Source organism: Panonychus citri, unplaced genomic scaffold, assembly GCF_014898815.1.
Source record: "Panonychus citri isolate SS breed McGregor unplaced genomic scaffold, ASM1489881v1 Contig00002, whole genome shotgun sequence".
Taxonomy (NCBI): domain Eukaryota; kingdom Metazoa; phylum Arthropoda; class Arachnida; order Trombidiformes; family Tetranychidae; genus Panonychus; species Panonychus citri.
Genome location: NW_026515407.1, coordinates 268,905 through 284,093, shown reverse-complemented (window position 1 = coordinate 284,093; position 15,189 = coordinate 268,905). Strand labels below are relative to the sequence as shown.

Genomic DNA, 15,189 nt, shown 5'->3' with positions numbered 1-15,189 from the left:
GAAGAAGAGAAAAAGATGAAAATGATTGACCAAACCAACGATTGTACTGAAAGAGCAACAAACGATGAAGCAAATAAAAGAGGAAGAAAAAAAGAAAGAGACAGGGGAAAGAGGAAAAGAAGAGAGAGAGAGACAGAGAGAAAGAGAAGCAGGTAGAAAAAAGAAAGAGAGAGAGAGAGAGAAAAGAAAAAGAGGAAAAACAACAAACTTACCAAACTACACCGAAAGCACCATAACCAATTGGCCGATCGGGAACAACATATTGTAAACTGTAAACTGTTCCTGGCGAAGAGGATGAGAGACGCAACATATTTTTCTACAAAACTTAATTGGAGAAGAGAAAAGAAAAAAAGCTAAAAATGAGCCAATTATGATCCACAGAGTATCCAGAATTTTAGGAGAAAAAGTCACACATATGATTTGGGGGTGAGAGAAGAGAGGAGAAGATGAAAAGGAGAAAAGAAAACCCAAACCACAGCACCAAACATTCAACAGAATTAACCATGAACATACAGAATGACAGCAACAATCAAGACAAGATGAACAAGTGAGTGAAGAGAAAAAAAATCTGAAATCCAAATACAAAAGTAACCATGGTAACACAAATTCTTCTCTACGATTCACAGTGACATCTATTGTTTCTACTCTTCAACAGTAATGACCCAGTTTTTTTTCTTCACACGGAATTTGAAGGAAAACGAGGTGAGGGCAATTCTCACGGTGTGTCCGTCGGCTCAACAAGTTCCCTTTTGAGCTGATTCTCTTTCAGCTCAATAGCGGCGACTTTTCTACTCAACAATTAGAGTAATTAAAGAGAGATAATTAAATCGACAATCGAAGATCATGTGACACATTTTGGACATAGAAAATATGAATTAGTCCTCATTCAGATTCGATGGAAGAAAAAAAAAAGTTGAAGAAAAGGTTAATTAGCTGTCGACAGCTTTTCTGTCACTGAATTTGTGATGGTTTCATTGCCTTAGGCCTTGGGGCTTTCTTTCATCAATAGTTACTCTTAATAATGAAAACCTAATTAGTCTGATTGAAATAAAACAATTGATTGAATGATTAAGTTCATTTTCATGAAGAGCCGGAATTGTTAGCCGGAAAATCAGCTTGAAGTAAAATGTTGACCTGATGAACAGTTCTTGAGACCCAATGACACATGTTGAACCTTACCGACTTACCCAATCACCGATGGGGCTGTTTTTCTAGATGAAAATATGGATCCGGTGCCTGAGGCTCTTTATTTGGAAAAAATGCGCGAAATTTGAGTCAAGTCATTTGAGAAAATAATTTCGATTGGAAATTTTATTGTATATAAGATAAAGTGATCAAGTTAATTTTGAATTAAAGGCAAACATATTTATGAAAAGAGAGATCTATTGATTTGTTAAGAGAATGATTGTGTGTCAATCAATTCGATGAATGGATTGGTGAAAGGAAAGGCTCGAATTGGAAAGGACTAAGGATGGAAAACACGGAAAACATTGGTTATTGGTCGACGGCAAATGGGACAAGCGTCTTGTCGTTTGAGTAACAATTTACCACAATTTACGCAGGTACATAGATGATGACATGGATGTAGAACACAATCTCGATCAGTGTCCATGCAAACAACGCATTCTTTTTCTTTCCGTGCATTCATCGCTTCATTGGTTGTCTCTTTCAACGAATCGACATCAATCGAACCTGTTTGAAGATCTGGAACAGGTAAAGTCAATCGTCGTCCGATTCCCTTTTTCTCGGCCATTTGACGGATAAAAGCTGTAAAATTAAAGAAAAATACACAACTCATTAGCTAGAGATGAGAATTTGCAACAATTAACTATCATCTATTAGGTGAAAATATAATAATGATTGTCTACCATTTTTCCGAGATTCTCTTTGCTCTTCACTAAGAATTATTGGTTCAGGTCCAGAACGGAAAAAAGCTATTCGTCCCATTTGTTCAAGAAATTTTCGAACTATTTAAATGAGAGAGTAAGTTAATTAACAATTAACAAACAGACAACCATAATTACCTTTTTCAAGAGTAGCTACCGATGTGTAATTAGTTGTGATCAATTCAACTTCAGGTATTGGATAAACGGGATACAAGAAACGTATTCCAATGCACCTCTAAAAGTACATTTTGACTTACAATTAACTTGCGACAATTAAAGATCAGGAAATTGACTAATTACCTCACGATTTTTAATATCCTCAAATATCTCATTGACAGAAAGTCTCATTGTCCCGGTTGAGAGGACAGTGTCCTCAGGGCAAATCGTTCCGATCTCTAAAGTTGAAAAGAAACGAAATTAATTATTACCAATCGATTAACAATTAAATCCCAATGAAAGAGAGATAATTACTTTTAAATATGCTCTTTTTGATCTGAATATCCTCTGAAACTGATTCGAAAACGAATTGAGCACCACGAACAGTATCTTCCAATGAACTGAAGCAAAAAACTTCACCCTAATAGAAAAGGAGAAAGAAAATTAAACCCTGAGAGGAATCAGTTGATTGGATTAAAATTAGAAAATGAAAGAGATAAAGATAAAAACGCCTAATCACCCGATGTATTAAGAATGAACATCAACAATTAACTAACCACAAATTCATTGCCAATCATAAAGCCCTCTTCTCGAAGCATTCGCCGATCCTCACTCAATCGTAGGTACACTTTGTTCAACACGTTGGCATCGTTGTCGTAAGCTCTAATCTCGTGCCCATAATAAGCCAAAGCTCCTGATAGATAAACAACAATCAGAACAATTAAGGAAAAAAACAACGATCATCACAATCAACTTACCAATTATTTTAATCCCAAGAACACCACATCCAATTACAGCGATTCTCACCATTCTGATTTTCTTATATTAGTCTTGAAATGATTGTAATTAAAGTTGAGAATAATTAGCCAAATGATTGAAAACAATAGTAATCAACATGAAGAAATTTATCAAATCAATTGAATCGATTTCGTATCTGCTTTTTATTACTATTTTTCTGTTTTGCTCTTGATCATTTCTCTTACTTTTCTTTCATTTTTCATCTATTCCTTGTTTCCTTGGCAATACAAATTGTTGATATAATTGTAGCTCTTTCATCATCATTCTCATCATCATCATCATCTCTCTCTCTCTCTCATAATCATCATTATCATTATATTACAAAAAGATATCGCAATTTGTTTTGTTTCCTAATTGATTTCTGATTCTTTTAAAATCGTTCATTGAATGTTGATTGCACTGATCCAGTTGATGATTAAGCTCAAAAATTGAATTGCTGGATAGTATAAACTTTAATTTAATCGTTGAAAGCGATTGCTATCTCAAGTTTATCTTGATCATTGTTGATTATTGTTACACATTAATAATTTTCGTAAAATTAGTTTTGAGATCTAAATAATCATTAAATTGTTTTCACATAAACATTAAGCGGATGATGATCAACAAGGATGGTCCTTGATTTTGTTTGATTTCAATGCAAACAAAATAACATGACACAATAATTACAATTGTTGCAATTAAAAAAGAAGAGCATCAAACAAGGTTAATATTAGTTAATTTAAATAGTAACGTTGAAAAAAGTTGATTACGATTGCAACCAACTCTCTTAATTGTATTGGTTCAACTAGTTTAGTGAAAATTTTTCTTTGTGAAATCAATTGTTTGATCAGGTCGAAGGAGATCAAATAAACGGGCAATTGATCAAAAGTTTATCGACTAATAATTAAGTTAATCACTTTTTAGATGGTCGGCTAATCGCATCTCATGGGATAAACAATTAAATTCAAATCACGACTAAATTATTAGAATACAGTCTTTTTCCTTTCGCTGATATTGATCAACTGAATCAACAAATGTCTCTGAATTTACTGACCTCTTCGCAATCAAGTAAAGAGATAATCATTTCAACTTCTTAATCCGATAAGTTCAACTAATTCAATTCGTCCTGGTATCTGAGAGGCACAAAGGAAAATATTGATTCTCAAACACATCATCAAGCTCATCCAATCGTTTTCTAATTAATCCAAATTCTAATACAATATTAATCTTTTCAAAAAATCAAATGTGACAATTTAAGTTGATTACAATCAAAAACATTAATTTTTTTACCTTACGAAAATATTTTCGTTCTGTTATTTTTCAACAGCCCCTTAAGACTTTGTTTTGATTTTTCAATTTTGTTACAAAATCAAATTCAATTGTCAATATAACAGTTTAATTGGTTATATCTATTTCTTGGATTTTGTGATTAATTTGAATTAACTATCTGGTTTATATTATGGCTTCTGATGACCAAGATGTGTTAACAGTTCTTAAGATCTTAATTGTTGGAGAGAGTGATGTTGGTAAATCAAGGTAACAAATCATTTTCCAATAATTTCCCTTGTTAAATTGTCTATGTTTCAGTCTATTGGGAATTATATTTTTCTAATTGATGAATTTTTTTTCTTCAAATTTACATCTCTCTTTTTCCCTATTCTTTGGTTTAATTAAGTCTTCTATTGCGGTTTACTGATGATACGTTTCATAATGAAGTTCCTGCTACCATAGGTTTGTATTAAAGTTGCTCTTTTCTCTTGGGCCTCATAGTCATTGATGAATGATTAGCTGATTACGTGATTTCTATTAATATCTTAATCTGTGATTTATTGGTTTTCTTTTAATTACTAGGAATCGATTTCAAGTCAGCTTATATAACTGTTGATGGAGTTCGTGTTAAACTTGCTATCTGGGATACCGCTGGTTCAGAAAGATTCCGATCATTAACACCAAGCTTTTATCGAGGAGCTCATGGAGCCATTTTGGTTTATGATGTTACGAAAAGAGAAAGTTTCCAAAAATTAGAGAGCTGGTTCAACGAATTAGAAGTTTATTCTACTCGTGATAATATGATAAAAATGGTTGTAGGAAATAAGATCGATAGACAAGATAAACGAGAAGTGTCACGAGAAGAAGGACTTCGATGGGCTAGAAAATATTCTACTCTATTTATCGAGGCGAGTGCTCGAACCAATGAAGATGTTAAAACAGCATTCGAAGAGCTGGTTGAGAAGATCTTACAAACTCCTGGTCTATGGGACGAAGTCAGAAGGAAGAGAAACATTAATCTCGAAGAGGAAGAACCACAATCAACTGGTTGGTGTGGTGGTTATTGTGGTTAATTGTGAACAATCAACACCATCTTTATACATACAAATCGATCATACAAATTTGCAATGTTATCCAGACCAATTCAACAATCAATTGTGACACAATATTAGTAATCTGATTACTTGTTTTCTTTTTTGTTTCAATCAAAAATGAAATTGTAAAAAAAGACTTTCAAGGAAAAAGTTTTATATCTTTACTATTTTATCAGAAAAAAAAGATTTTCTTTGTAAATATTTAAAATTAATTCTAATTTGGATCAATTTAAAGCATAATCTAACCATTTATGAATGTAAAGATTAATTTCCATTTGATTTGAGTCCAAAAAATTTGATTTGTTTGAATCTGTTGCAGTTATCAAAATTCTGACACTCCAAAGGAAACTTAAGTAGGTTCAAGGGTCAGACTTTACGATTTTATAATGAAACAAAAGCCCTAAGGCAGAATCCTTGTTCCCTGTGAAAGTTAATTTCACCCCAGAAAGATTATTGGTCAGTAACTGGTGTTGGTCATTAATAAAATTGTCTTCAAATTGAAAAGTTCACTGGAAAAACTTCAGCCACGTTTTTTTGGAAAATATTTCTTATTTGTTTCATTCTAAAATCTTTGTTTTAATTAATAATTATTGTCATCTAATTGTGATTCTCAACTAGCCAATAATGAGCCAAAATATCTTTATAATTACTTGTGGCCAAAATGGTACTGGTAAATCCAGGTAAGTTTTTCATATGAACGATTTTCATTCCGAATTGATTCAGAAAATTTAATAATGTAGTCATTGAGTTAACTATGATCGATGGAATATGATTGTGATTAAATTTTCTAATTATCAAAATTTTTTATTTATTTAGTTTTATATTGCAGGAGCAATTGCATACTTTTGTCGATACCACCAGAATTACGCTCGGTATGATTTTATCAACTATTTTTCGACCAACAATTAGCTTTTTGAACAATAACATTTTACGATAAAATTAATTCTGTCATTTCCAATAGGTGTCGATGCGATTAGATTAAAATATTCAAAAGACAGAAAGCAATACAATGTCCATTTCTGTGACACTTCTGGCCAGGAAATATTCAAATCAGTACCTAAGAATTTTTACCGATTAGCTCATGGAGTCATTTTATTTTACGATATTACGAAACGAGAGAGTTTAGAGGTTCTCGAAAAAGTTTGGCACGAAGAGGTAATGATCCATTCTAACCGAAAAGAGCTGATTAAAGTTGTTGTTGGGAATAAAAGTGACCTGGAAGACAAACGACAAGTATCAAGAGAGGAAGGACAACGATTGGCCACCAGACTTTCAGCTTCATTCTTCGAGACAAGTGCTAAGAGCGGGGAAAATGTCTCTCGTGCTATTTACGATTGTCTCGAAAAAGTAGTGAAAACTGCTGAATATCAAGAGGATATCGCTCCAAAAAAGCCGAAAGAAACTCGTTCTTGCAAGTAACACAAAAACCAAACCAAAAGAGGAAGAGTCATATTGTTGTTAGAAATCAATTGATTGAACAGTTTGAAACCAATCACACAATTTGATTTAAATGCCTTTTCACTTATTAATTACACCGAATAATTTTATTGAGGAATCAATTTGACTTGATTAACTTGTTAGAGAAAGAAGAAGATGAAGAAAAAGAAATCAAGTTTATTGTATCTTTTTTGGTGCGTAATTATAGCAAATGATGATGACAATTAATTTATTTGTTTAATTATTAAATGATGAACTGTTTCTGAGAAATTGATTCGCTCAATACAGATCTGTAAGGGAATCACTTACAGATCTGTATCGTACCAAGCGGCCAAGGCATTTTCCAATGATTGACCTGAAGGATTAATCACTGGCCCTTGATTACCTTGTAATTGAGATTGACCATTGGTCATTAATGGGTCAAAAGTAACTGTTGACTCCATGTTTGGGTTTGTTGAATAATGTCCTGTTCTTGTTAATGTAGTGGTCATCAGATCACCAGAATTACCTACTGGTCCACCTCCAGTGGTGTAATGATTTGATCGAGATAAAGTTGAATGGACTGAAGCTGAACCCGCCGTTGGCTCTGCAAAGAGATGACTTGAGAAACCGTCGTCAACGGCAATCAGATTCATGTCCAATTCACCTGGTCCATTGACCCAATTACTTGCGTCTTCCCTGAATAGAGATGAGGTCAATTCCATCGATAGTCTCTTTTTGTAATCAGATGGTTTATCTTCCGACATTCTGAATAGAACCGCGGCCGCATAAGTCGCTACTCCGTCGTTCCTTGAATGAAGTAATTCTGTCAGAGGTGCTGTCGCTGCTTCGGCCTCAATCATTTCTGCTCCCTCCTTGTCACCGGCTAACTCACAAAGGACACCAACAGCGACTCGTTGAAGATTTTCAATATCACTGTACAATAGCTGAACAAATGTCGGAATGATGTTTAAGCTTCGGATGATAGCACGATTGTGAGCATCTTTGGCCAGAACATGAAGAGCACCAACCGAACCCTCAACAATCTCGTCCATTTTAACACCATCAGAGTAAAGTGAATTGTTTGCTGCCACATTTCCCGATGTGCCTCCGCCACCTCCTGGCCCAACACCACCACCGGCAGCTACATTCGCTTTGTGTCTCTGTGACTCAGTGAACGCTTTGGACAACAATTGTACCAATCTTTGAATTACATTTTGATCCCTTAATGGCCCATGATTAGCTGGACTTAAGGCTAAATTTCTGATCAATCCAATCACGGCTTTAATCAGTGGCCATCGAGAAGGAGGATTGAGTAATTTGACGATAGCTGGAAGTCCATAATTGATTCGAACCGAGTTTTGAGCAACCTCAGCGCCAGAATGTCGATTAGTTAAATGTCTCAGCGCACAAACTGCGGGTTCAATGGTTTCTTCCGAATCACCCGCTTGAATGACCGCTCGAACCAGAGCCTCAACTCCACCCACCTGACAAACTATTGCCTTATTCACTGGATTATTACAAGTTAAATTGGATAAAACTCCCGCTGCGGTGATAGCATAACCTGGGTCATTCGTGGATAAAAGGTGGACCAAATTTTGTAGCAATCCTTCCATCCCGTCCAATTTGGTCGCCGCGTCGGATAAATTTCGTAATGTCCACAAACAGTTGGACACATGACGATTAGACTCTGAGTTGAGGTGCATCGCCAAGGCTTGGATTCCACCCGCTTGTACAATAGCCGGTTTATTGGATGAACAAACTGAAAGCACTTTCAACACTCGAGATGTTGTCCAAAGTAACTTCTCGTAATTATAAGTGGTCATTATATTGACCAATAGTTGAGGGCCACCGGAAGCAAGGATAATCAGTTTACCTTCTTGATTACCATAAGCCAGAATTTGAAGACAATCAGTGACCAGGGTAAGAAATTTAACATTATTACGATTAAGAAGAGCGACCATTTTTTGCAAACCTCCTGCCAATCGAACCGCCATCTTGGATCCCTCCTGATGAAGGAGTAAGTTGTGTAGGGTGGTGATCGCATGAAAAACAACATGTTCAATAGGCGATGATAGTAACTTGACCAGAGCTGGAATCCCACCCGATTTGAAGATGGCCAAAAGTCCTTGGCGATGTTGAGATAAATTTTGCAAAATTCCAGCAGCATTTTTGGTCACTTCGATATCGGTTGTTGATGCCATGGCTCGAACAAGAGAGGAAACCATTTGAGGTGAGTTCATTAACGCGTGTCGAGATGCCTCTTTTTTGGACAGTTGATGGACCATCATGGAAGCCTGAACAACCACCACAGAATCCTCATCGTTCAATAGTTTCATTAACTCGGGTAAAGCTCGAGTGGCCAATTCAGCGTCATCTCGATAATTGATTAGATTTGTTACTGCGTGTTTCAACATTTGAGCGGGTTCCGCAAGTCGACCCACCACGGAACTGGTTGAATTATTATTATTATTATTATTGGAAAGAGTTAAATTATTTATATTAATTGAATTTGCATCATTGTTTGGATGATTGTTCAAATTACCACCATTGGTGGTTGGACCATTGCTCCCATTGACCAGGGACAATTCACCGGCTTCATCAATAGTCTCAGGAAACATTGCTGCACGAATCCGCTGTGCACGAGATGAATTGATTGCCCTGGACATTTCCTCGGCGGACATTTGATGACCACCCCCATTGGAATCACCACCATTCCCATTAAAACTCATTACATTCCAATCGTAATTAGATAGATCACCATTTCCCCCTCCATTACCACCCATCATTCCTGAACCATCATCTCCATTTTCATGTTGACCTTCACGTCTATTATGCATGATTAATTAATCCAAATGATTAACTAGAGACCAAATAAACAAATGAATAAAACAATTTTTAGTCCAATCAAATCAACTCGGATTAACTAAATTTCAAAAACAAAATTGAATCTTTTCAATGTCTTCACCCAGAGTCAAAAGATCACTTCACTCCAAGTCCAATGGAAGTTATTGTTATCAAGATGATTATTTTGGACAAATTTTCTTCGAATTTATGAAATTCCAACTCATTTGAAAACGAGATTATCTTAATCCTTACACTAAGATTAAAGACAAACTCGTTTTGAATAAGTTTCTTTGAAAAACATACCCAATTCAAGTTGAATTGATTGAATTCACCACTGAGTACTATAGATAAAGACACTGGGATGGGAGGTTAAGGTGTGGGTTGAGTATTTGAATATTACACTGGGAGTGAGAATTTGAATTACTTGTTAACCATTATGATGAACAGGGATCACCCATTTCTCAAGATTAACCAGAAAAGTGGGTTAAATATGAGAGGAAATTGACTTTGATTTAGATTAAACTTCCGCTCGATTTCAGCTCAAGGTAAATAAAGAGATAAAGAGAAAACTGAATAATGGAATCATGAAGATGAAGATGAAGATGAAGATGGATTAATATGAAGATAGAGAAAGAGAGAGAAAGAGAAAGAGAAAATAGGAGAATCTCGATGAACACAATCTATCGAGAGATGAGCAAAATATATTATCGATTTTGTTACAATAGGAAATAAATATAACAAATAGTTCGCGATATTTATTAATAAAAATAAGAATTTTGAAAGAAAAAGTGATTTTTTTAGTCAACTGCATTTTATTTGTGCATAAGTGATTATATTGACGATGGCGATAATTATGCTTGATTCTTCTTTGCCATCGTGATCAATTTCTTACAACAATTTATAAAATTTCTCCTCAAAAAAAGTAACTTTTCATAGTAATATTAATAGAAAAAGAAAAATATCAAAAATCATTTTAATGGAAAAAATTAAATCTTTTCCTTCATTTCAATAGTCTTATGTAGTAAGGAACAACAATCCATAATTAACATGAAACAATTAAAGATGATCATTTATCCATATTAGTCTTTAAAATATTATTCAACGTGAGATTTTGTTGCTTCAGGTCAGAAATTTGCCTCTTCAAACGTTCATTCTCGGCGATTATTTGATTGATTGAAGAGTCATTTTCTGTCACATCGGGTAAATTGCTTTCGGTATAGTCGCTCCTCTCACTTTCGAATGGCTTTGAATTGAGTAAATTATCACGGAATTTCATTAGCTGTTTAAAACCTAAAAGAAACAGAGAAAAGATTGTTACATTAATTCAATTTCCTCTGGTGCTTCTTCATGATTCGAACTTACCATTCGAGGTGGAAGGTAAAATATTGATACAATTTTCTTTGGATCTTTGAACGAGAGTTTCTTTTAGATTAACAGTCAACGGGGGCGTTTTAAGAGTACAATCAACTAATTTGAATCCAACATCTTGAAGGTAAATGAGAATTGGTAAAATTTGGGTGGCATCGGGATCGGTAAGAAAATCTAACAATTGTAATAACGTCTCGTTGTTGATTGTTTGTTTTAAATGGTCAATATTAACAGAACATAAATCACTTTTTTGACTAGGATGTAAAATACTATCAAGGCGAACGGATAAACATGAATCTTTCTGAGAAAATGAATCACCACCACCACACTGAGCGATAGCCGATTCAGTTTCATTGTTCCCGTCACCATTTTCATCGTCGGTTTTCACATTTGAGGTCAACCTTTTGTACTCTTCATAGGATATCTTTTGAAATTCACTAAAATCCAATCCAGAAATGAAAGCAAGTAAAGAGGATTGGAAACCGTGAGCTTGCTTGACAAATGCACAGATATCCAATTGTAATTTAACCAATGACAATGAAAGTATCTCGATTTTTGGTTGGTTAACATTATCCGAGTCTGAGATGAGAATAGCTTCAGTTGCTTCCATTGCCTCTTCAATTATCCGAGGGGAACCATTAGAGGTAAAGTAAACATCGTCATCAATCGTAATACTATCGAGGTTATTTGCAATATGATCATCTGAAAGGTCACTTCGGATAGAGCGGTCATCATCATCGATTGGGGAAAGATCATTTAAAATTTCAAAACCTGAGATACTCTCATTTATACTTAAATCAGAATCTGAAAGAAATACGAAAAAGTAACAATTAGTAACCACAATTGATCAATTCTAATTCTGGTTATTATTCAATTTGACTTTTACCTCGAACGGAGTATGATCGATAACCTGAACTTGATCGATCAGTATTCAATCCTGATGGATCAAGGGGCACTTCAGAAAGCTCCATAATTGATAATCGATCTGATGATTGTTTCGACGAAGCCAAATTTTGATCCGAATAGGATTGATTAATCTGCTTCATTGGTGATGAATGATCACTTCCCATGGACGATGAACAACCGGATTTATTGTTTTTAACTTTTTCCTGTTTATCTAAAATCACTTCAATTGCAACATTTTTAATTAATGAGATCAAGGAGAGTCTTGGTGAACCAGAAGACTCAATTCCATGGTATTGCTCAATTTTACGAGAATCATTGGTCAGGTAGTCATTGAATTGTTCAAATTTTTCCAAACATCGTAAAAGGAAAAGGTAACCCTCATGATCTAAAACAATCTTGAGAGCTGTGGGAATACAAAGGACAATATTTATATCAGACTCTGGATTTTGCTGGTCAACCTCATGGTCAGTTGATTTTCTTTTGGCAGTTTCATCATCAAACAGATCAGAGGAAAGGTATGACCATATGGTAACTTGGAAAGGGTCAATTAAAGGTCTCGTTCGTCCAGAAGATTTTTTCTCAACAAAATCACACCAAACTGGATCACAATCAACAACCCAAATTTGATTATGATATTTGATATTCTCAGAGCCCATTAATTGTAAAAATCCATTAGAAATTGGCTTTGAATGAACTCCCTTAATCCATGGGAATTTTTCCCTTTCAATAAATAATTTGCAGCTTCCCATGGAAACCATTGAATCATTCAATCGATTAAGATAAGTTGTTTCCTTAATTGAATTGGTAATCACAACTCGAGAACAATTTAAATTTATTGATTCAATATTGTAGGCATCCGGTGTGAAAGAATCTGTTGGTAATGGTTTACCAAGATCGAGGATAATCGTTGGCATCAGTACTTCCAATCGAGTGAAAATGGTCACATTAGATTCACTTCGAGGTATAATTTGCTTCAATTCTAAGAGAGGCTTATGTAGATTACTTTGTAAGGCATTAAACCAAATGAGTGACGGAGTATCAAATAAAATCTTTACTGGAGCAACATTCGCAAAAAGAGTTGGATCTGGTACTGGTCGAGTTCGGGAAACTCGGGTAGATCCAAATTCATAATAATAGAATTGATTAAATTCCAAATAAAATGCCGGAATATCACGAGGAAATTTACCCGTAGAAATTAATTTACGTTCATCTGAATCAGCACCAAATTTTCTGCCTCCTCCACGACGAGAGGTTGAAGTTGAAACACATTTAACAGAAAAATCGCCAACACGAAGTAAAATAATAGAAGAAAATAAATCCGCTAATCGTTGATTAGGTGATCCTTTAGGTGGTCCACAGGATAAACTTTCGGCGAATTCAAATAGATGAGCTTTCATCCAAGAGTCTCGGTTAGCTGATGGATCTCCATATTTAAGCCAATTGTCACGACTTCCGAGAGCTTTTTGATAAGGATAAATGTCTAAAATGAATTTATCTACGACAACATGAAGAGCACCGCCTTCGGTAAGCGAGGGTAATGAGCTTCGTCCATGTTCAGGATCAAGATCATCACATAATTGAACTTGGAGACAATTAATTACCAGATGATACGAAGTCTCAAAGGAAAACAATTTACTGGCGTCGAGGTGTTTTTTAACATCAGCACTATTTGTCGCCAATTTAACTTTGGATGATTTTGATAGAGAAGATGGAGTTGCCTCTTCGATAACTGTCTTAGTGATTGGTGATCTTTTAATCAGTCCATTTATGTAGGTTGTGAAATGAAAAGCTGAAACCAACATGGCATCAGTTAGAACCCAGAGAAGATCATTGAACATTAGGACAATTCGTGCTCCCATTACTTGAGAATCAGAGATTCTTTTCTTAATCATCAGGCGACATGAGCCTTGACAGATAAGTCGCAATGGAGCAGAAGATGAAGTTGATTCAGTCTTTGCCTCAAATTTCATTGTTTGCCATTCGATGTGCTTAAAGTTTAAAACTAATCCTTTCTCTTTATCCTTGAAAGTGGTCGAACGAAGATCGGGTACTGGTTTCCAATTGGGAGAGCGACTTTCGACCTCTAATTGGGACAGTTGGAAAGAGGCACGAATAAAAGGTGAGGTAAATTTGACAACAACCGAACTAATTGTGATCCGAATGCCGTCAATTGTTCTCGAAATGATTCCATATTTAGATGCACTGATGACGACGACGATGATGATGTTGATGAAAATGAGAAAGAGAAAGAGAAAAAAACATTAAACGTAAACGAAAAGATAATCACCAATCACCTATAATTAAAGGTGATGATAAAATTATTTGAGAATCAAATGAAGCTGATTATTTATAATAAGAGAAAGTGAAGGATAATTTCAACAATCACGAAGCATGAAAATGATATTTTTTTCCTCAAAAACTGTGACTACAGATGATTAAAGTAAATGTAACAAAAAGTTGCGAGAAAAATCATTCGAGTGAGAGATAGAAAGTGTCACATAATATCATCTCTTACAAGAGATTATCCCTTTTATCAATATTCCTAATTGAACAAGTCCACAGGTGATTGATCTCTTACTTTTCGTTCACTAAATTGTGTTTAATCATCTATAGCATCAAATCAAATGTATTTTCCATTTTCTTGCGTCAATTAATTAGTAACTAATTCAATTAACTGGTGTTGAAATGATCAATCATTTTCAAGATTTAGCAAATAATTGATTACTTTTGACTAGAAGCTGCTTGATTCTTGAAGGTACGGAAATTTTCACAGACTTCAACAGCCACATTGACCTCATCCAAACCCAAGCAAATTGGGACCCAGGGCATTTTTGACCATGGAATCTGAATAATAACAATCACAATAAGAAAATGAAGATACGAAAGATCAATTTTTAGAAGGGAAAATAATGTAAACCAATAGTTTATAATGAAATAAGGCCAATCCGTCAGAACGAAAGGTTTAGGGCCAACCAGCGGTTGTAATATTTACCTTAATTGCTGCGTGACTACAAGTGGCCTTGGTTATATTCAACCAAACGGGTAGTTCTAGTAGATCCATTAGAACCTCTTCATTTAATTCAAGATTATGTAATTCACAGAAACCTTTCATTGCACTTAATTTAAAACTATCGGTTGACAAATTTTTAAAATATCTGTAAAAACGATTTGGTGAATGAAGGGATTAGAATTAGGTTTTACAATTGTTCACATTAAATGATTGGGATTTAATTTAATTTACTTACTTGGCGAGATGTTTAAAAACTTGGTTTTTTATTAGATTTGCCATTTTAATTGATGGAAATGTTTCCGTATGGAAGAAACAAAACAATAAAACACTTCGGGTGTAGTTGATTAAATGTAAGACTTTGTAAGTATCAAAAAGAAAACAAATTGAAATGAATGAAAAAAATCGATTCGGGTTAATCGATTTTTCGATCAAATCTCTCAGCGATTAAATCGCTGAAAAG

The 15,189-nt window shown here is 34.7% G+C and overlaps 5 protein-coding genes across 5 annotated transcripts; 2 read left to right on the top strand and 3 right to left on the bottom strand.

Annotated features, from left to right (window-relative positions):
• Positions 1-1,280: 1,280 nt before the first annotated feature.
• LOC128387852 (3-hydroxybutyryl-CoA dehydrogenase-like) lies at positions 1,281-3,001 on the bottom strand. The gene is made up of 7 exons (XM_053347131.1): positions 2,801-3,001; positions 2,600-2,736; positions 2,358-2,463; positions 2,187-2,281; positions 2,025-2,121; positions 1,869-1,967; positions 1,281-1,767 (listed from the first exon to the last, which is right to left on the bottom strand). The coding sequence occupies exons 1-7, from the start codon at positions 2,850-2,852 to the stop codon at positions 1,466-1,468; spliced, it is 888 nt and encodes a 295-aa protein (XP_053203106.1). The 5' UTR covers positions 2,853-3,001; the 3' UTR covers positions 1,281-1,465.
• A 1,173-nt stretch (positions 3,002-4,174) lies between these two features.
• On the top strand, positions 4,175-5,461 carry LOC128387450 (ras-related protein Rab-18-B-like). Its single transcript, XM_053346656.1, has 3 exons — positions 4,175-4,355; positions 4,495-4,550; positions 4,671-5,461. The coding sequence occupies exons 1-3, from the start codon at positions 4,279-4,281 to the stop codon at positions 5,159-5,161; spliced, it is 624 nt and encodes a 207-aa protein (XP_053202631.1). The 5' UTR covers positions 4,175-4,278; the 3' UTR covers positions 5,162-5,461.
• A 136-nt stretch (positions 5,462-5,597) lies between these two features.
• On the top strand, positions 5,598-6,625 carry LOC128387460 (uncharacterized). Its single transcript, XM_053346668.1, has 3 exons — positions 5,598-5,862; positions 5,999-6,054; positions 6,144-6,625. The coding sequence occupies exons 1-3, from the start codon at positions 5,807-5,809 to the stop codon at positions 6,599-6,601; spliced, it is 570 nt and encodes a 189-aa protein (XP_053202643.1). The 5' UTR covers positions 5,598-5,806; the 3' UTR covers positions 6,602-6,625.
• A 151-nt stretch (positions 6,626-6,776) lies between these two features.
• LOC128387441 (catenin beta-1-like) lies at positions 6,777-10,051 on the bottom strand. The gene is made up of 2 exons (XM_053346645.1): positions 9,749-10,051; positions 6,777-9,461 (listed from the first exon to the last, which is right to left on the bottom strand). The coding sequence occupies exon 2, from the start codon at positions 9,436-9,438 to the stop codon at positions 6,925-6,927; it is 2,514 nt and encodes an 837-aa protein (XP_053202620.1). The 5' UTR covers positions 9,439-9,461; positions 9,749-10,051; the 3' UTR covers positions 6,777-6,924.
• A 335-nt stretch (positions 10,052-10,386) lies between these two features.
• On the bottom strand, positions 10,387-15,122 carry LOC128387704 (bridge-like lipid transfer protein family member 3B). The gene is made up of 6 exons (XM_053346958.1): positions 14,965-15,122; positions 14,712-14,874; positions 14,445-14,563; positions 11,700-13,921; positions 10,808-11,617; positions 10,387-10,735 (listed from the first exon to the last, which is right to left on the bottom strand). Exons 1-6 carry the CDS (start codon positions 15,006-15,008, stop codon positions 10,512-10,514), a joined length of 3,582 nt encoding a protein of 1,193 aa, XP_053202933.1. The 5' UTR covers positions 15,009-15,122; the 3' UTR covers positions 10,387-10,511.
• Between the last annotated feature and the right edge of the window lie 67 nt (positions 15,123-15,189).